Below are 21,860 nucleotides of genomic sequence, written 5' to 3'. Positions count from 1 at the left end.
TCCCAGAGACTGAATACAACTTGTTCTCTCCCATCCCAACTTTTCCAAATTCATTTGGCAACATTCCATTGAAAGGAGTGCTAGAATGTTTTCACTAGATTTTATTTATCATTTTAGTAAAGTTCAGGTTAAGAACAGAATTTTTGATTGGAAAATCTTTGCTACTTGGCTGCATGCAAAGTTTGTAGCTTAAACTGTCGTGGGAAATTAATATATATATATATATATATATTTCATTACAAAGTGATACTCTCACACTGCCAAAAAGTGGAAAGTAGAGATGAGTAAAAATTCACATGCAATTTTATCACCATAGCAAACTGCATATTAATGTATGCCCTCAATCATTAATTCTAAGAATTTATTATTTTTATACATAATTGTAAACATAGTGAACACAATTTTTATAATTTTATTTTCAATTAACATAATATTTTGAAAATTTTGTTATGGTGCAAAACAGTTTTCATATCTAAACTATTTAATAATTACATTGAAATCTTGAATTAGATCTGGAATTTTAAAAGAAATGCTTATTAAATTAATTAAAATATAGCATAACATCACAGCAGATCAAGATGAAGTCCTGAAAAGTTTTCATTTTAGAAATCTATTGACATGGGAAGATTATGATCATATGCCTCCTACAAAAATTATTGTGGTCATACATATATGTTTTCTATATATTAAATCACAAAATTTTCCACTTTAACAGTTTTAAGTATACAATTCTGTGGTATTCATTACATTCACAATGCTGTGCTACAATCACTCATCATATGCTTTTAAATAGAAATAAGTAAGATGCAAAAAAAATTATTTCTGGATTGTGGCTTTGTTTGTTTGTTTGTTTTGGCCTTTATTTGCTTTCTGTAATGAACCTAGTGCTTTTGAAATAATAAAATAAAAACCATAAAGAAATACTTTACAGGAAAAAAGATACTAAGTATGGATTTAATGCTAAATAGTATGCATCAAAAATGCCATCAAAGTCACTCTTTGAGTTAGAAATTGGGAAGAACCCAAGAATTGTGGGTGAAATTAACTATCTGTGGAAAGGAAACTTATCAGAGTTGGCCTGTGCATGTGCATCTGGGAGCTTCCAGGACCATCCGGTGTAGAGTTGAGGTGACCTGGGGGTGGGGAAGGGCACGGTAGCTTTAACGGGAGCTCAAGGGCAGAGCTCTTTGACCACGTGTCTTAGGGACTCTCCAAGGTCAAGGTTACCCTGCTCTGAGGATGGACTTTCCGCCTGTGTCAGTCTTATCTTTGTCATGGAAACTGATACATCTGGCCAGGTGAGAGTCAATAGCATCATCCAGCTAAGTCCCTGAGCTCTGAGTCTAGGCTCAACAAGTAACCCTCTAATTATAGTTTGATTTTTCATGTAGATTTGTAATTTACAGAATTCAAAAGTGCAATCACTTAGTTATGGAGCCTGGTGTGTGCCAGGCATGGTGGTAGGTACTGTGGCTACAGTGGTGAATTTGATTTGTTCTCCTTATCTCTCAGTTCAATTAAATGATTAAAGTAATGCATATTAAATGCTATGATTTGGGAAGTGGTACAGCTCTGGGAACCTACAGGAAGGGCCCCGATGCAGACCAGGAGGTAAAAGAAGACTTTAATTGGGCTGAAGACCTCAAGTTAGAGTAGAGTTTGGTCTGTCAAAGGGGAGAGTTGAGGTATGTAAAGAAATCATTCGGGGCAGATGGAAAAGCATGTGTTCCTCCTTGTAAATACAAATTGTAAATGGACAGCCTGGCTTTTATAGCTCATTCTCTTATGAGGTGGAGTAGTAGTAGTAGTCTTCTGGGGCCCTGCCACTTCCAGAAACAGTGACAAAACAGTCTCTGTGCCTACTCAGCTGAGGACTGGCTCAGGGAACATGGTGGCCCCATTGAGCCACTGACGTCATCTGTGAGGTCAACCAGATCTCCCTGTTGCTTTGGTGTGGTTATTCAGACTGCACTAGCAAGTCTTAAATATTTGTGTTCAGTGTATTCATAGTGGGTTACCTGAAAACAGGCCCAATATTACTTTTTCCCCCTTCAATATTATTTTGAAAGAGTATTTTCTTTAAAACACTGAAAAGCAGTATTCTACATGCTGTCATAAATGGTCTAATAAGGATAAAAGGTGGTGGGACACATACACTACCCAAACCAATGACACTCAGTTTTCCCACATATTCTGCTCTTTCTTAACACATCTGTATGTCACACTTAGGCTTATTCAAGTCCATTTACAATATCAACTCTTTCACTTATACCGTGGCCATGATCTGCATGTATAGTTGAATTCTTGTCCCTTCAGGCCTGTCAAACACAGCTTACCAACTTCCTTTACTGTTAAACTTCTAGGACCATCTGGAAAATAATCCTACACACTTAAATCTAATGTGAATCAGTCACCTGCCTCCACCTGTGAAATCAGTAAAGCTAAGAGCTTATATGCAAATGCACATTTCTGGCATTTGTTATTAGTTTTCATTTGTTTTTCTTTATTAGTTTGTTTTATTATCTCCCCTGACTTGCCCATTTATTAATGAGAGCTACCCTTTATTAAGTGCTTCCCATGTGGCAGGCATGGTCCTAAGAGCCCTGCTTGAATTAATTCATTTAACCTTCCCAACAACCCAAGTTGGTCAATGCTATGAAAATCCCCCATGTGCATACACATGGCGGAGTCGGGCTTCCAATGAGGCATCAGATTTCCCACACTCACCCACTTGCTCTGTGGCCTCCCTGCTCTATAAACATCAGGCCATCATTCTTATAGCCTTTGTATTTCCTTGTTGCATTCCCTATGTGGTCTGACACCAAAGGGCCTTCAGTGTATGATGCTTACTTAATATATGCGGATGAGCTACCTGAGAATGTTCCATCCTTGACCATTCAGACATGAAATAAACAATGCACCTCAGCTGAAACAGTTTAAGAAAAATGCAGCCTCAAGGCGTCCATGATGAGAGCCATGCAAAGTCACTAAACTTCTCCAAAATAACTTTAGAAACAGGAAATTCTTAACAACTAGTCTGCCCCCAACCAACACTTTCTTTGTAAACATATATTAGAAAAGTTTGCTAGTAAAGCAAGAAAGTAACTGCTAGATTTTTGAATGAGGGTTCACTTCTTAGAGCCCTTTCAAATCTTAGTAGCATTTAAGAAACTACCCTATTTTTAAAAAGGAAAAACTAACCAGGGTTAACCTAGAGCCCTGAGTAGACAGAAATGGTCATTTCATCCCCAGCAGGCCTCTCGGGCTGTGAGAGAGGCTCATGGAGTGACGCAGCCGTGCTTCCTTCCCACACCTTCAACGAGTATTGAAAATTATCTACAAAGATAGATTTGAAAGCTCTTTTGATGCTTTTATTGACAATTTGAGTACTACCTTAGATATACCTGTCAGATATTTCTTTAAACATTTCAGAGACAAATAAAGATCCCTATTTCTATACTTTTGATATATTTATATTTTGCTACACCGGTCATGCTCAAAAGGTATTGTTGGTGATTCATGTTCATTTATAGTAGCTGCTTTTTTTCTTTAACTTATTTTAAGAATCCCTGTTCTGTTCTAGAGGAAAAAAAAAAAATAAACCACCATCAAGAAAAGAAAAGAAACCCTACTGGGAAGTTAAAGTGCTCTAGGGGCTTCTGCAGTGTCCTGAAACACATGGGAACAAAACTTGTTCATGCATTGCAAACCCAACAGACTGCACAAATTTGGAAGGAGGCAATAATTAAATGTCATTTTAGGAAGCTATGGCTGATTAAAAAATTCTTTGTACTCCCATGACAGCAGGGACCCATCTGATCTATCATATAAGGCCAATGTTGGGGGCTGCTGTTAACTGGGATTGTCAGTAACTGAGAGTTAGGCCTTCATTGGATTCAGGACTTGCCTTTGGGATGCCTGGGTTGAGGTACATAGGTGGGGGTGCAGGGGTTCACACCTGGTGACTTTTCTTTTTCTCACTGTACACAGATATTGATCTCTAAGTTATTGCTGTATGATCCTTAGCTTCCTGACATGGGTTTGGGTCATGTTGGGATAGTTGGTTTTTCTGACAGAGTGAAGTCAAATGAGGCTGTAATACTGAAGGAGTGGCCACAACACCCAGCTAATCCGGAGCAGGAAAGGTGGGCTCTGGATGGTTGGAAGAAACCAAGTGATGGAGGCAGTTGGGGAAAGAGAGACAGATGTCCTTGGGATGTGACTCTGGGACATTTTCTGAGGTCATCCCTTCTCTTCCCCCAAGCAAAGACATCTGGTGCCATATTTAATAATAGAAGCCCTGCTACAGATGTCATAAGTTCCAGAATCTCTAAAATCTAGAGGGCTTTCAGGTGTTAGTGAAACTCATTAAGCCATCTGTTATGTTAGTGGTCTTCCTGAGAAGAAAGACAATTCGACTAGGACAAAAGACAATGGCTATACTTTTTCATCTGCCATAGAAAATGAGGGTTGCATCTTTTTGGTGTGTTGCTAATGCCTCAAAACAAAAACATAAACAAAAACACATTTAAAATGTAATCAACATGAGAAAGACTTCTTGACCAAAAAGGGCAAGTTTCAGTGGCTGAGAGATTTCAGATGGAGTTGAGAGGTCATTCTGGAGGTTATTCTTACACATTATATAGATGCCCCTTTGTAGTTTTTAGCTAGAAGGAAATACCTGAAACTGTTGAATTTCAACCCAGTAGCCTTGATTCTTGAAGATGATTGTATAACTATGTAGCTTACACAGTGTGACCTTGTGATTGTGAAAACCTTGTGGCTCACACTCCCTTTATCCAGTGTATGGACAGATGAGTAGAAAAATGGGGAATGGGATGTTTTGGGTGTTCTTTTTTACTTTAATTTTTATACCTATTTTTATTTTTTTTTTGGAGTAATGAAAATGCTCAGAAATTGATTGTGTACAAATATATGATGGTACTGTGAACAACTGATTGTACACTTTGGATGATTGTAGGGTATGTGAATATATCTCAATAAAAAATGGAAGGAAAAAATGTAATCAACAATACTCAAGTCCAAATCACATTGTCATGAGGAAATGTTGTAGTGTGAGTTTGCTGTGTTAGAGAGAAGGCCTCTTTTGGAAGAACCCAGATGGATGTACAGAGCCCCCTGGGACTTGCTGATTGAGGGAAACCCTTCCGATAGAGGGAGTCAGGCACATTTTAATTTTTATATTCTTAGAAATGCTGCTGCTTTAAAGATTCTGATATAACAATCTACACATTTGTTAATGTGCAGAATATTATGAAATGATTTTTATCAATATCTCCTTTATAGACACCTTAGCCATTAAATTCACAGTGTAGCCAGATGGATTAGTGCATTCTCCAATCTGCAAATGAATATTTAAAATCAAACTACATATCCAGTAATGTTTTCAGAAAAATAATTTCTCTCTGAAGTTATAGAAAATTAAATGATGTGAAAGGTTCATCAAGTTTTGATTTCTTTCCTGTAGTTTAAGCATTAAGCATTGAAATGAACTTCTGTAATTTCTCACTTTGGTGACAGGCTATGTGTGCCCAGTTGATATTGCATCAATGCAATTTATAATAAAATTATTGGAGACAAGCAAATGTTTTTGACTATTGCCTATAGTTCTTTGAGGATGGATGTTCTCTAAAATTTAAGTGAAGAGCTTTGCTTTTAAAGCTATGCATGTATTTTTGAGAATCTATCGCAGACAATCTTACAGAGAACCACTGACAATACACCCCCAAAACCTATTTCCCACATCACTATGGACTTATTCACAATATTTACTGCAGATAAAATGCAGGAAATTAACCCTGAGAAATATCTCTCTCCATGAATTCTCCCAGCCTGACTTGAGTTTACTCAAGAATGACAATCCATGCAAAAACACGCCGATGGCACTTTAACTTGTGCTGCGGTATTTGTGTGTTGTTGAAATCTGGAAATACTTCTTACCGTTCTCACTATTGGGCTTGATTGTTTTTCGTGGACATAATAAAAGGAATTCCAGGAGCTGATTCTGTAATTTTATTTTTGTGATTTTGGAAAGAATTTGAAATGTGTGTGTGTGTGTGTGTGTGTGTGTGTGTGCGCGTGTGTGTGTGTGTGTGTGTGGTGTGTGTAGAAAGGAAAAATAGCGAATAATGGTTGGACAATTGGTATTTTTCAAACGAGGACTGCTGGCAAAACTGGCCGTTGTTTCAGCGGCTTGGAGCTACACGTCGAATGCGCTGGAGGCGCGGGGGGCTCAGCCGCCTGTAGCTACACGTCGAACCAGTGGTCGCCCATGCACGTGCGGTTCCACTCCAAGCCGCAGTTCCAGCACCACTCAAACTTGCACTGGGGCCGGGGGCACTTCATGTGCATGCATCCTCCTGTGAGGGGGAGGGAGACAAAGGATGGAGGCTTTGGGGTTTGCAGCAAACAACGTGAAGACACTCATTCGCTATTCTAGAAATTAATTTCTAAGTGAATAATCACAAGCAATACAAGGGCATGAAGAATCTGGACTGAGGAAGAGTCAGAAAGCACAGGATGAAGTTCTAAAGTTATGACATTCATTCAGGAAGGAATGAAACTGAAGCATGCAACTTGCACTGAGTACCAATTCACTTCGGTGTATTCACTTCTCCTGAAATGGGATTAAAAACAAACGCTCTGGGGTGCATGGGCATGAAGTCAATTCCTCATTATTTCACCTTAATATTTTAAATGCATATTTTTCTTATGACTCATTTTTGTCATTTCTTTAGTGATGCTTGTCTTGGTAAAATTATAAAACCTGAGTTGGGGCAGTGTTTTACTTTTAATAGAGAATATGTTCTCTTATACCATTCAAAATTTTATTTAAGGTGAGAAGTATGAAAAGAAAGGAACATTTATTAACAGGCATAATGGTAAGTGCTATACATAGATTATCTCATTTAAACTTCAAAAGCTTCTTGTGAGATAGGTACTATTATTTCTGCTGTAGAATTGCCTCCAGGGTAAGCACTTATAAAAGGTGAAGCCTGGGATTTAGCTGAGATCCATATGGTCAAATAGTCCTTCCTATCAGAGAATAGGACTTCTCCAGCCTGAGATGAAAAATGGCTTAGGTTGGGACTTATTTTGGGATTTCTCCCATCTCCCCATTTGTTATACATAGTCACTATTTGCTTTGGGGGTTCAGAAAACAAGTCTTCAGTGAAGTGATGGGGAAGTTATTTGTCTGTGTGCTGGAGAGAACTGCTTGAGACTGAATAATCAGGAAAGAGCCGATTCTTTGCCTAAATGTTATATAAAACCAAATGTGCTCAATCATTTAATTTTACCAGTTATCTTGATAATTCATTTTTTTCTTGACAAAATTTCCCAGTAATTTCTTCAGTACTGTTTCATTTTGATTGTTAGAAATCTGGCATAAGAATGACATAAAACATGCATGAATATGTAACCAGAAGCATTTGCTTTAGGATAACTTAAATACATTTAAAATCACATGTTTTGTCTACTTCTTTTTGGCTCCTTTTAATGATAATTAAAAAAAAAAACAACTACAGATCTTTGGAAAAATGAAGGGGAAAAATCATCTATGACACTTGTATCTTAATACTTTTTATTTAGGAATGTATAATTTTCAGCAATATTTAATAACTATTTTTATGATATTAATAATGCAATAAAATAGTGTGATACTGTAAGATTCCTTATGTTTCTCTAAAATATCACAAAGAATTCTTTAGTAATGCATTCAAACTCAATGAATCATTCAGATAATGTTATCTGAAAGATTGAGAATGTTTTTTTTCAGTTATACCAAAATCTTAGTGCATATGGAATATTTAGTTACAAATAATTTTTTATTACAGGAGCTAGAATCACTGCAGCATGTAGAATAAGAAGAAAGGAATTAGGAGTGGAGGATATTCACATTAACTTACTTACCTTTCTGACACTGAATATGCATAAGGCAGTCTGCTGAAAAGTGTAATATGGAGGCACACGGTGGACCCTAATTCTAAAAGCTTTGCCAACTTGAAGGCAAATGCAAGCAGGAAGCTGCTCACAACTTCATGCTAATTTGTGGTTACTTATATGAAGAAAATACAGCTTCCCTGGGTAGTGAGTTCTGTCTGCTGATGGACGCTCCAACAATGCAAAGCCCAGCATCTGCTGGCACTCGATGTCCCAGCTTTGGCCAGGAGCTCTTCGATTAGATTTACTGAGAGAGCAGAAGTTCCTGAACAACTTGGAAGCCAATTTAACTGGCAAGAGTGACTTATTGAACAGAGAATGGAGCCAGAATCTCAGCTGTTTGAGATGGAAGTGAAGAAAGAAACCTCCAGAGATTGAAGGGGGTTTTAGGAGGGAGTGTCAAGGTTTAACGTGTGTTTAAAAGAGAAATAATTCTCATAATCATTTCAGTTTAACTGAAGGAAGAACTACTTTTCTGAGATGCAGCTGATTGTTAAATAAGCTAAGAGCTTAGATGCAAACTAGATAAGAAAACTAGATTTCCTTGCTAACAGAGGCTACGTTTGTTTCAGTCATACTCATGATTTTAAAATGGTTTAGATTATCATTAATAAGCCTAAAGTTTTGGCTTTTCAGTTTGTAGGTTAAAAATTAGGAGGAAAAATTACTGCTTTCTTTTTGGGAGCATTTATAGTGCATCATACTATTTCAAAGACATGAAATTCTTTGAATTTCAAAGATATTTCATCTGTTTCAAAGATATTTCAATAAATATGATGACTAGATATTTCATCTATTTCAAAGACATTTCAAAGAAATGAACACAGATTAAGAAACTTTTCTATAGTCATGTTTATTGGTTCCCCCAACTCCATCTTCCACAGCTGGGATGTGGTCTGATTCAAGGGCAGGTCCAATTGGGTCATCTCCCTGCTTAAAACCCTGGAATGGCTCCTGATGTCATACATTGGGAATCAAGTCCAACCCCCTTGCATGACCCTATGGACCCTACATCTCTCACCCGCCTGCTGCTTCACCCTGAGCTCCTGCTATGCCTCATCTAGGAACACCAAACACCAAAAGCATGGGTTCCCCCCACACAAGGGGGACGACAGTCCTTCTGTCCAGCTTTGCACACACTGAGCATCTGCCTAGGAAGCTGTGCTCCCCTCTCTGGGCTAATTTCTATCCTTCACTTCTCAACTCAGGTACCTTTTCCTCCAGGAAGCCTTCTGTCAATTCCCAGGCCTCTGTGCTCTAATTGTTTATTTTCTCTATCATAGTTCATTAAACCTATGTGTTTATGTGTCTATCTTCTTTACTATTTACTTCTTAATTCAGCAAATATTTATTTTCCAGTTGCTCTCCTGGGCTCAGGGGATAGAGTGGAGAATGACACAGACAAGGCCCCTGACCTCATGGGGCTTACATTCTAACAAGGTGACAGACGGGGAATGTGCCAACACATAGGTAGGCAGTTATCTCTGAGAGTGGTATGAAGTCCATAAAACAGAGTGATGTGACAGTAACTTGTTAAACAAGTGGGACAGGCTGGGGAAGCAGACTCTCAGATGGAGGTTAGCATCTAGGATGTTTATTTACAGAGTGTTTATGGGGTCAACACCTGGGGAAGGAAAGGGAAGAAAGCAGGACTGGGCAGGGGGTGTAGTTCAGCTCTGACACTGCCTCTGGGAAGGACTCGGCTGACCCCATGGGAGCTCTGAGCTGGGTGGGTCTTCAGACTGGTACCGAGTTTGGCTAGTGGGCTGGGCATTTTGACCCCCTCATCAACAGTCAGTGGATGTGGGCTGCCCTGGGAAAGGGGGTGGCCTGGAGGTAATTCTCTTCATCAGAGGCAATTCCCTTAGAGGGCTGGGCTGTCTGCTGGCAGTGTTCCCTCAGGTGGGACAACAGTCCTTCTGCCATGAAGCAAAGTCTGGATGGTGCATCACAGTGCCCACTGTGGGGGAAGGGGGCAGGGTGGCTCTAGAAGGGTAACAGGGAAGGTGTAACTGAGGAAGTGTTGTCTGAGCTGAGATCTGAGGATGGGAAGAAACCAGATGATGTCGGTGTGGTAAACTGCTAAGGTGGGTCCTGCAGGCCATGGAAAAAATTGAGATAAGTGCTGTGGGGGCTGATTCACCCTTTGAGTAGTCCACTCTGGCTTCAACATGAAGGATGGATCAGAAATATACAAGGGTTGATGTAAAGAGATCTTTGGGAGTCTGGTGCAGGAGTGCTTAGAAGAGATGGTGAAAGATGAGGGTGGCTTAGAGTAGGGACATGAAAATAGAAAGAGAGAAAGTACATTGGTTTCAGAACATGGTTTGAGGGTAAAAAGATGGGAGTGAAGGATGAGTCCTAGGTTTTTTTCCTGAGCATCTGGGCCCCTAGTGTTGTTCTTTGCTGAGATGGGCACACCACACTGGGAAGCAAAGGTGTTCTTGGGAGGAATTAAAGCTGTGTTTTCCATTTGCTAAAGTTGAAATGCCTATAAACAACCAACTGGAGACATCAAGTCATCAGTTGGATATTTGAATCAGAAACTCAGGGGTGGGGTCAGGGTAGGGATAAAGATTTGGGAGTCATCGGTATATGAATAGTATTTAAAGCACAAGAATGGATGGGAATGTTACAGGCTTTTCATGCATGAAGTATCTTAAGCTCCCAGCACAAGTCCTTCTCTAAACTGACACTCTAAATGCTGAACTAAATCACTTAGTAGAAAGGCAGAACGTGTGTTAACATCTCCAGGCCAATTGAATAGCATTTTATTTTTGAAACCTCCAAAACTAAAGCCTGGGCTAACAGTGGGGCCCACTAAAGTGCAGAGTCCCAGAGATCCTCCAGATATGTTTTCCCACTTTCCTGGATTCGATGTTGTGAGTGAGAACCATGGGTGCATATATCTGTTCCTCCCTATTGCTGTCACCAGAGACTCTAAAACAGAGATGTGCCTTATTTTATTGATTCTTTTTTCTAGTAATATGTCATGCATGTTGATTAAAGAAAGCATTAAGAGAAAATAAAATTGCCTTGAATCCTATCATGCCTAGTCTATTTTCTTCTCATTGTTTTTACTTTTTTCATATACATACACATATTTCAAATTGGGATCATAAGACATTTGCTTTATGGAATGCTGATTTTCTCACATAATATGTTTTTTTAAGTATTTTCCTATGATTTTACAACTTCTTCATGAACATAAAATAGTTTATAACCCTTACTGAGTGCTTGCTATGTGCAAGGCACTGTACTAAGTGCTTTTAATACATTATCTCATTTACTTCTCACATCAATCTGTAAGGTAGACAGCAATAAGGTAGGTATAAACCCATTTTCCGAATGAGAAAACTGAGACTTAGAAGGTCCCATAGTAAGTGGCAGAGCCCAGGTTTGAACTCAGGCAGCATTGAGTCCAGAGTCTCTGCTCTCAACCCCTAGTGATACAGCAACATGGAGCCACATCATATTTTATCAAATGGGTTTATCACAATATAAACAATCTTTATCATATGTGAGAACATTGAATATTTAGATGATTTTGTGTTTTCTCCAAGATAAATAATGCTGCAATAAGCTTGTTTTTGCCTAAAATGTTTGTGTGTGTGTGTTGTGTGGGTATTTCAGATTTATTTCTCTGGAATAGATTTCCAGAATTAGAATTATTGAGTCAAAGGATATAAACATGAAAAGTCTTTTTATATATATATTGCCAAGGTGGCTTCCAGAAAATTTATACCAATTTATGACCTTGCTAACTTTGAAGACTATTGCTAAGAACAGAACAAAGGAAACAAAGAAAAACACCCAAAACCTTTGAGAACAGCAAAACAGATTCTTCCTATGTAATGTGCATCCTTTAAATGCCTGTAAAGTGGAATCCTGGCCGCTGTGTGGTACCCACTGCACACACCTCCCGTGGAGATGCCTTCATGTTCTCTCACGTAACAGTGGCCGAGGCTTCAAGTAAGGCCACACTACTAGGTCTGGGAGAGGGGGTCAAATTTAACAAAGCCACTTCCTTAGGATACACTGATGTCTTTTGCAATTTTTAGGTGTGGAGAGAGACCCTTGTGTCAACCCATTGCATGTTCTAGGAGCATTTCAGCAGCAAAGGAATAAAAATGACTCATGGGGTGTGCCAGTTTGAATGTATTATGTCCCCCAGAAAAAGCCATATTCTTTGATGTAGGCTTGTGGGGCAGATGTTTTGGTGATGATTAGATTTGCTTGGAGATGCGCCCCACCCAACTGTAGATGATAACTGATGGGATATTTCCATGGAGGAGTGGCCCCACCCATTCAGGGTGGGCCTTGATCAGTGGAGCCATATAAATGTGCTGACTCAAAGAGACTGAACCAAGTGCAGCTGTGAGTGATGTTTTGAAGAGGACCAAGCTTGCTAGAGAGGAACGTCCTGGGAGAAAGCTATTTTGAAACCAGAACTTTGGAGCAGACGCCAGCCACGTGACTTCCCAGCTAACAGAGGTTTTCTGGATGCCATTGGCCTTCCTCCAGTGAAGGTACCTGATTACTGATGTGTTACCCTGGACACTTCATGGCCTTAAGACTGTAACTGCATAGCCAAATAAACCCCCTTTTTTATAAAAGCCAATCCATCTCTGGTGTTTTGCATTCCACAGCATTAGCAAACTAGAACAGATTTTGGTACCAGAGAAGTGGGGTGCTTTTGCTGATGAGTTTGCAAAACTCATCATGAGTTTGTTGGAACAGCTTTTTAAATGGATAATGGGGAGTTTCTGGAAGAGTTGTGAGGAGCTTGATAGAAAAGGCCTAAACTGCTTTAATGAGACTGTTTATGGAAATATGGACTCTAAAGATACGTCTGACAAGGACTTGAGCAGAAATGGTGAATGTGTTGTTGCAAACTGGAAGAAAGGCGATCCTTGTTTTAAAGTGGCACAGAATTTGGCAAAATTGAGTCCTGGTGTCAGATGGAAGGAAGAATTTGAAAGTGACAACCTGGAATACTTAGCTGGGAGATCTCCAGACTACGTGTGGAGGACGTACCCTGGCTTCTCCTTGCAGCTTATAGTAAAATGCGAGCAGAAAGAGATAAACTTAGAACTGAACACTTGAGTTCAAAGAAACCAGAAGCTGATCGTTTGGAAAATTACAGGCTTCCAGGGGGTGGAATCCCAGAAGCTACAGCCCAACGTGAGGATGTTACCAAACATGGAACCCAGCCGCCATTTCAGTACAAGCCAAGATTAGAGATGAGATTATCCAGAAAGGATTTGTGGAAAGTCCTATTGTCTGATGGCTTTGACCCCTGCATGCTTCATGCAAAGCCAACAGAAATTTTGCGAGATCTTTACAGACAGAGCCATTGCCAGTCTGGACTGGAGGAGACAGACAAGGAACAAACTGAAGGAAAAATTTCTTCAAAGACAGAGCCATGGAGGTTGAGGTCTGGAGTTAAGAAGCCTTGGGCTGGGAGAGTGGAGCAGCCCACATGCATGGAAAAGGTGAGTTTGCCCCGGAGGTCGAGGGTGGGCATTCCACCTCGATGCTCTGGAAGAGTTTTGCCACCCAAGGTCCCAAAGAGGGTGGAACACATTCCCAGGGAATTGGGGAGAGCCTGGCTGCCACCACACTGTTCTGAAGGGGTTGAGCATGTGCCCCGGAGATGGAAGGGAATCTGGGAGCTGCCCCAATGTTTGAGGAGGGTGGGGCCAAGAAGGTAGTCTCCCCAATGTGTGGATATGTCGGAGCACTCACCTAAGCATTTGGAGAGGAAAGGGCTGCCGAAAAGGCCCTTAGGAAGGGTTAGGCTCCCGCTCTCTCAAGCTCCAAGGATTCAACATTGTTCTATAAATGACTCTCAGACTTTGAAATCTAATGGAGTTTGTCCTGCAGGTTTTAGGAACTGTTTTGGAAATGTTTATCCTATGAATGTCCCTCCTTTGCATATTGGAAGCATATAACTTGTTCTAAGTCCACAGATCCAAAGCTAAAGGAGATTTATACCTTAAGACCCACTATGCCTATAATTGATTTTGACGGGATCTTGTACTTAACTTTTCTTACTGAAATAATTTAAGTTTTTATGATATTGTGATGGAATGAATGTATTTTGTATTTGGAAAGAATATGTTTTTCTGGGGTCCAGGGGGTGGAATGTGCCAGTTTGAATGTATTATGTCCCCCAGAAAAAGCCATATTCTTTGATGTAGGCTTGTGGGGCATATGTTTTGGTGATGATTAGATTTGCTTGGAGATGTGCCCCACCCAACTGTAGATGATAACTGATGGGATATTTCCATGGAGGCGTGGCCCCACCCATTCAGGGTGGGCCTTGATCAGTGGAACCATATAAACGTGCTGACTCAAAGAGACTGAACCGAGTGCAGCTGTGAGTGATGTTTTGAAGAGGACCAAGCTTGCTAGAGAGGAATGTCCTGGGAGAAAGCCATTTTGAAACCAGAACTTTGGAGCAGACACCAGCCACATGTCTTTCCAGCTAACAGAGGTTTTCTGGATGCCATTGGCCTTCCTCCACTGAAGGTACCTGATTACTGATTATGTTACCCTGGACACTTTATGGCCTTAAGACTGTAACTGTATAGCCAAATAAACCCCCTTTTTTATAAAAGCCAATCCATCTCTGGTGTTTTGCATTCCACAGCATTAGCAAACTAGAACATGGGGTAAATCCTTTTTTTTCTAGGAGACCATTGGGTCAGAGCCAGGGGCTTGGACTGAGCTCAGCCTGTCCCTGCTTCTATGGACTGTGTCTGTCCTCTTTCATTTGGATTCATAGAGACTTTTCTGAAGGACGTGCTCCAATTTGCTAAAGTTGCTGGAATGCAAAATACCAGAAATGGATTGGCTTTTATAAACGGGGTTTATTAGATTACAAATTGACAGTCCTAAGTCCATAAAAATGCCCAAACTAAGACACCAACAAGAGGATACTTGCACTGAAGAATGGCCAATGGTGTCCGGAATGTCAGCTGGGAAGGCACGTGGCTGGCATCTGCTGGTCCTTTACTCTTGAGTTGTGTTTCAAAATGGCTTTCTCCAAAATGTCTCTGGCCTTCTGTCTCTCTTAGCTTCTCTCTCAGCTCCTGTGCATCCTTGCTTCCTTCTCCCAGGGCATTTCTCTCTAAGTATCTGGGGGTCCTCTCTTGAGCGAACTCTGGGCTTCATCTCTTAGTTTAGCATGTCCTAACGTCGTTCTGTCTGCCTCTCCTAGTGTCTCCAAGTGTCTGGGTCTGTGTGGGCTCTCAGCTCCCTTAAGGACTCCAGTGATCTAATGAAGACCCACCCTGAATAGGTGGGTTCACATCTCCATGGAAATAATCTAATCCAAAGGCCCCACCCACATTAAGTCCACATCCACTAGACTGAATTAAAAGAACACGGCCTTTCCTGGGGTACATAATATTTTCAAACAGGCACATTTCACCCCCTGGACCCCAGAAAGACATGTTCTTTCCAGATGAAAAATATATTCATTCCATAATAATATAACATAAGCTTAAATCATTTCAGTAATAATTGATAAGTACAAAGTCTTATCAAAATCAGTTACAGGTGTAGTTTGTCCCAAGGCAAAATTCCCCTCTGACTGTGGACCTGTGAAACTTGGAATATACAAAGAAGAGACAGTCATAGGATAAATGTTCCCATTTCCATAGGAAGAAACTGAAAGGAAAATGGGGTCATGGGACTGAAACAATTCCTAAAATCTGCAGTGCAAACTCCATTAGATTTTACAGTCTGAAAGTCATTTATAGAATTATGTTTTATCCTTGGGACTTCAGACAGTGGCCATTCCACCCTTTCCAAGGGCTTATGCAGTGGCCCTGATCTCTCCAAATGCTGGGGTGATTACTCCAACATATCCAAGCCTTGGGGAGACCACCTTCTTCTCAGCCTAATCTTCGAGCATCAGGACACCACTCGGAATTTTTGCCATCTCCAGGGCACAGGTTCTTCCTTCTCTGGACAGTGGGGTGGTGGCCAGGCTCTTCCCAATCCCTAGGGAATATACTCCATGCTCCCTGAAGCCTTGGGGGCAGCACTCTTCCTGAGCATTGAGGCAGAAGGCCTGCCCTCTGCCACCAGTGCAAACCCACCCTCTCCATGTGCATGGGTGGGTCCACTCTCCTGGCTTGAGATTTCTTGGTGCCAGACCTTAGCTTCCACGGTTCTGCCTCTGAAGTCAACTTTCCTACAAGTTGTCCCTTTTCTGTCCCTTTTGGTTCAGACTGTCAGTGGTTATGATTATACAGAACTTGCAAAAAATTTGTTGGCTTGTCATGCAGCATGCTGGGGTCAAAACCATCAGACATGAGGACTTTCCCAAATCCTTCCTGGATAGCTGTATTTCCAATCCTGGCTTTTATTGAAATGGTCATTGGTTCCATGTTTGGTTAAATTCTCACATGGGGCACTGTCCTCTGGGGTCTCACTTTCTGGAAGCCCAGAATCTTCCAGACCATCAGTTCTGGTTTCAATGTACCCAAGAGTTTAATTCTCAGCTCAACCTTTTTCTCTCACATTTTACTATTTGCTGCAAGGAGAAGCCAGACTGCATTTTCCACATTTAGGTTGGCTATCTCTTCAGCTAAGTATCCTAACTTGTTGCTTTCAAATTCTGCCTTTCATCCAAAACCAGGACTCAATTTTGCCAAATTCTATGACACTTTAAAACAAGGAATGCCTTTCTTGCAGTTTGCAATAATGCATGTATCATTTCTGTCTAAGGCCTCATCAGAAGTATCTTTAGAGTCCATATTTACACCAATAGTCCCTTCAAAGCAATCTAGGCCTTTTCTATCAAGTTTTTCATAATTCTTCCAGAATCTTCCCCTGACCCCTTTAAAAAAGGCCATTCCCCTCACTTTTCTGGTACCAAAATCTGTTCTGGTTTGCTAAAGCTGCCAGAATGCAAAATACCAGAAATGGATTGGCTTTTGTAAATGGGGTTTATTAGGTTACAAATTTGCATATCTAAGCTCATAAAAATATCCAAGCTAAGGCTTCAGCAAGAGTATTCCTTCACTGAAGGAAGGCTGATGGCATCTGGAACACCTCTGTCAGCTGGGAATCACGTGGCTTATGACTATTGGTCCTTTGCTTCCAGATCGCATTACAAAATGGACTTCTCCAAAATGTCTCTGAGCTTCTTTCTCTCTTAGCTTCTCTCAGCTCTCTGCTTTGTTCTCCAGGGTCATTTCTCTATAAGCATTTGGGAGTCCTCTCTTAGCTTCTCTGGGGCAAACTCTGGGCTTCATCTCTTAGCTTAGCATCTCCTAACATCCTTCTGTCTGCCTTTCCCAGTGTCTCCAAGTGTATGGGTCTGTGTGGGCCCTCAATTCTCTTAAGGACTCTAGTGATCTAATGAAGACCCACCCTGAATGGGTGGGGTAACACCTTCATGGAAATAATCTAATCAAAAGGTCATGTCTCCATGGAAATATGCTTATCCAAAGGTCCCACCCACAATAAATCTAGATCCACAAGACTGGATTAAAAGAATATGGCCTTTCCTGGGTTACATAATGGTTTCAAACCAGCGCAGGACATATCTGAGGGAACAGAGACTTGGGTGTCCACTGTGAGGTTGCTGGGTTTCACTCCTCAGGAAGCCAGCTCTTAGCCTGTGACCCAAGGTGGCTCACACCCAGCAAGGAGAACACAGAACAGCTGCATCTGGTGCTCCGCTTTATGTTTTGTCCGTGACATGCTATTGACTCTACCATGCATGTGTATAGATTTCAAGTTTAGAAAGTGCTCTGAGATGGCTGTGGTTGTGATTTCAGCTGCTCCTGCTTGGAAGGCAGCAGGTAACCCACTGGCTGCTGTGAGAGAAAATGGCTTCTCTCATCAGGTTGAACCAAAGGAATATTTAAATATAGACTAGGGTCTAATCTCAAATAACATTGCAGAGCTGGGGACACCAACCAAACAATAGCTGACAGATGACATGATCATGGCCATTGGAGGAGGAGGAAGGTCAGTGGAGAGGAAGGAAAAACCAAGCCATGGCCTGGCCAAGCCTATTATTTTGAAGTACATTCAGTACCTTGATCCTAATCGTTCCTGCAAGCATCCCCTTCCAACCACATGGATACTCATGGTCTGCTAACCTAGCCATGGAACTTGCTCCATAAATACTTTTGTGTACAAAGAACAATAATAATAAGAGAACATGTTATTGAGTGCTTACTCTACATATGAGGCACATTTACAAACATTCTTTCATTTAATCTTCACAGTAATTCTCTGTAGAAGTACACAGACAGCCCCCATTTCACAAAGGGGGAAAGGAAGGCTGAGAGGACTAAAATTTAATAGACTAAAGTGGTAAAGTGACATGATGAAATGACACGGGTGACATTTGGAACAAGGATCTGAACTCAGGAAGTCTGGAGCCCAAGGTCTATTCCAGTCCCAGAAACCACACTGCAAACCTCTCAGAAAGCCCCTGGAACCAATCAGAAGATGCACTACCCAGGGAGTGCAGGAGCAGCTGAATTCCCTGCAACCTCCCCATGCTTGAAAACACCACCACCAGCAATGATGCAGGCAATTAAAGGAAAGGGAAAGGGAACTTGCTTGGAAATAAAACATCTGATGCCCATGAAGTGCACTAGACAGATGGTGTGAGAAAATGGTGTAGTAGTGACTAAGTACTGGTTCAAATCTCAAGGTGCTCCAGAACATTCTCTTCATTGGCTTTAAGCATCTGGAGCTATCATGTTCTTGTTGAGGAGCAATGAATGAAAAGAAGCACCACATACCTGTAGGAGATGCTTTCCAAAGCAGGGTCCTTGCAACATCAGCATCAGAATCACCTGGGATGCCTTAGGTGTGCATTCAGAAGGAGATTCTGGACTCTGGGGTGAGGCCCAGATACTGGCAGTTTAAGTAAATATGCACATAAGGTGACTATATATGCTAAAACAGCTACAGCTGTGCTCAAAGGACAGGTACACAAGCCTGGGTGTGTCATCAAAGAAACAAGCTCATCTCCACTCTCAATGTCCTTCAAAATGTAAACATGGCTACTTCCCCATCAAGGCAGGGGATGGGGAGTGGAGCTCTTGGGGCTAAGAGCTCTCCCCAGTCTCCCTACAGCCATTGTGTTCCCAGCGTTTATGAGGCTGAGTGGACAGGATTGCATGTGTAAGGAAGGCAGAGTGGTTGGGCCTTCTCATGAGACATTGCCTTGGGTTGAGAGTATCCTCTGGGGAGAACCAACCTTACTATGGAGGCAGCAAAGCACATCCGTGGCTCCCAGGAGACTTTGGCTACAGTTAATTCTTTTACTTCAGAGGTATCTCTAAATGGTCATTCCAGATTCTTAAAAGTTAGAGAGCATTTGGTACAAGGCAAAAGAAAAAGTCCTTTTTGAAACATGTGAAGGACATTTTAATGAAGGAGCCAAGTATCATAACTGTATGAGGCTCTCATCCTCCCATTGCAGAACTGGGGAAAAAAAGCTCAAAATGGTGTGCCAGTTTGGATGCATTATGTCCCCCAAAATGCCATGTTCCTTGATGCAATCTTGTGGGGGCATATGTAAAAGTGTTGATTAGGTTGGAATCCTTTGATTGAGTGTTTCCATGGAGATGTGACTCAATCAACTGCGTGAGAACTTTGATTAGATAATTTCCATGGAGGTGTTACCTCACCTATTCAGGGTGGGTCTTAATTAAATCATTGGAGTCCTATAAAATAAGTTTACAGATAGAAGGAACTCAGAGCAGCTATGAGGGACATTTTAGAGATCAACTGAGAGCAGATTTATGCTACTCCAGGGTTTGCTCCAGAGAAGCTACTAGAGGACAAAATGCCCCAAGAGCAACATTTTGAAGAATGCACAGGAGCTGAGAGAGGAGCTGGAACACAACCCGGGATCAGCAGATGCCAGCCACATGCCTTCTCAGGCAACAGAGGTTTTCTGGAAACCATTGGCCTTTCCTTGGTGAAGGTATACTTGTGTTGATGTCTTAATTTAGACATTTTCATGGCCTTCAGACTGTAGTTTTGTAACCAAATAACCCCCCTTTATAAAAGCCAATCCATTTCTGGTATTTTGCATGATGGCAGCATTAGCAAACTGGAACAGTGGGTTCCAGAGTTCAAAGGGATGTTGATAGGTGTGACATGCAAAAAAGATTTTCATGGCCAAATATATTTGGGAACCAGGTGGTTAAACAAAACTTAACAGGTTTCTTTGCAGAAGGAATGCTGAGAAACTTTCATATGCTAATGTGCACTATGAATGGGGATGGTAAGAGTATAATGAGTTGAGCCCTAAGTTGCACTTAGATCAATGAACGGCATGTAGTAAGTGCTAGTAAAATGTCATCATTTTTACTCTTATTACCCAAGGTGGGGAGATAGAGCAGGGATCACCTTCAAACATATTTGACATAGCAGCCTGCCTCCTTTTTTCCCATGGAGTGTCTCTTGGGATTTGTGCACTATGAAGGACATTTTGGGAAATACTAGACTGGGAATTTTCTCTGATGTTTTCCTTTTTTGGTTAGAGATTGGACACAAAGTACCTAATATTTCTAATAAGAAATGATAACAAGGGTAATTGATGCTTATTGAGTGCTTACTATATCCTAGGTACTGGGCTAAACATTTTACATGCAGCATGTCATATGATTCTCACAGGCATCCTATGAGGTAGCTTCTTTTATCACCTCTGTTTTACAGACAAAGAGCCGAGGCTCTGGAGGCTAAGTAACTTGATGTTGTAGAACTGATATTCAAACTCTGGCTGGATGGTTTCAAAGCCCTTGGGCTTAACTGCTTAGTTAGAAAACCCTGCCCAGAATCCCTGACTATTGTAACCAAGCAGCTAACATTCTTCAAGAAAAACTCACTCATTTAATCCTCTGCTTTGGCTCAGTGCAGACTCACCATTTTTTTCGACTGGAACATGGCAATGAGGACAGGGTTTAGTGGTTTTCTTGATTGTTTCTTTCGATGCCTCTTCCCATCGGGCTTGTTCAGCTGCTTTTTCATCAATTCTGTAGCCCTGGGTAATAAAGACAAACAAGGGTTTAAATTCAGATCTTTAAGTTGGGGGTAAAATTTAGGTTCCATGCAACATGGCACAGGAAATTCTTGAAGATAGAAATGCCTTCAGGAAAGAAGCTCAAGTTTAAAGTCATTTGACAAGTGGTGGACAGCTATTAGACATACACGTAGTACAGTTTTCTTGGCATGTGACATAAGCATGCAAGGTAAGAAAAGATCACTCAGTTTTATGGTGTGAGGTCCTTTATTTTGTCATTTTGAATAACTGTAATAAAAACATTTATCAGGTGTTTAATATGCAGGCAAGGTAAACCTCTTACTAGATGCTTCATCAGGTATGAAGTGAGGATTCTAGTTTTTATTTTACATTGATGATTCAAGGGGTTAAATAATTGCTGAACCTGGTAAGCAATAGTTTGTGGGACTCCCAAATCTTTGGTCCTAACAATTCCTCTATATCCCTGTTATCCTGTATTCCTGCACCTCTCAATATTGTCAGAGAAGGGGCTGGAGCAAAGAATAAGGACATGAAGTTGGTGTGATGGAGAAAAAGGCAGTGGGTGGTGGTAATAGTCTGTGGTTAAATATTGTGGGTTCTGGAGTCCACTGTCTGGGTTCAAATCAGCTCCAACCAGCTGGGTGTCCTTGGGGCCATTTCTTACTTCTCTGAAAGTTCTCATCTCTAAAATGGAAATAAAAGCTATCTAGTTTATTGGTGTGTACTGAGGATTAGTAGCAATAATTAATAATAATATCTTTCAAGGATAGGAACCAGTATCTGTCATATATTGCTATGTGCCAACATTACTTAACTCAGACCCTATAGAATGGCAAGTTCTCAAACATGTTTGCTAATATAT

General features: G+C 40.9%; 1 protein-coding gene across 4 annotated transcripts in view; it reads right to left on the bottom strand.

Annotated features, from left to right (window-relative positions):
* Nucleotides 1–21,860, bottom strand: part of PRKN (parkin RBR E3 ubiquitin protein ligase) — a 1,621,201-nt gene that overhangs the window by 139,579 nt on the left and 1,459,762 nt on the right. For 2 of the 4 annotated variants that reach the window (XM_037817596.1, XM_037817594.1), the window contains exons 11-12: nucleotides 20,881–20,998; nucleotides 4,936–6,380 (exon numbers count right to left, since the gene is read on the bottom strand). In XM_037817596.1, the coding sequence (XP_037673524.1) occupies nucleotides 6,268–6,380; nucleotides 20,881–20,998 (231 nt within the window). In that variant the 3' untranslated portion in view covers nucleotides 4,936–6,267. Of the gene's footprint in view, nucleotides 1–4,935; nucleotides 6,381–20,880; nucleotides 20,999–21,860 lie in introns of those variants that run through there. The other 2 variants (XM_037817593.1, XM_037817592.1) reach the window with 1 other exon arrangement.

This window comes from Choloepus didactylus, chromosome 24, assembly GCF_015220235.1.
Source record: "Choloepus didactylus isolate mChoDid1 chromosome 24, mChoDid1.pri, whole genome shotgun sequence".
Lineage (NCBI taxonomy): Eukaryota > Metazoa > Chordata > Mammalia > Pilosa > Megalonychidae > Choloepus > Choloepus didactylus.
The sequence above is the reverse complement of the archived record's forward strand: the minus strand, read 5'-3'. Positions and strand labels throughout refer to the sequence as shown.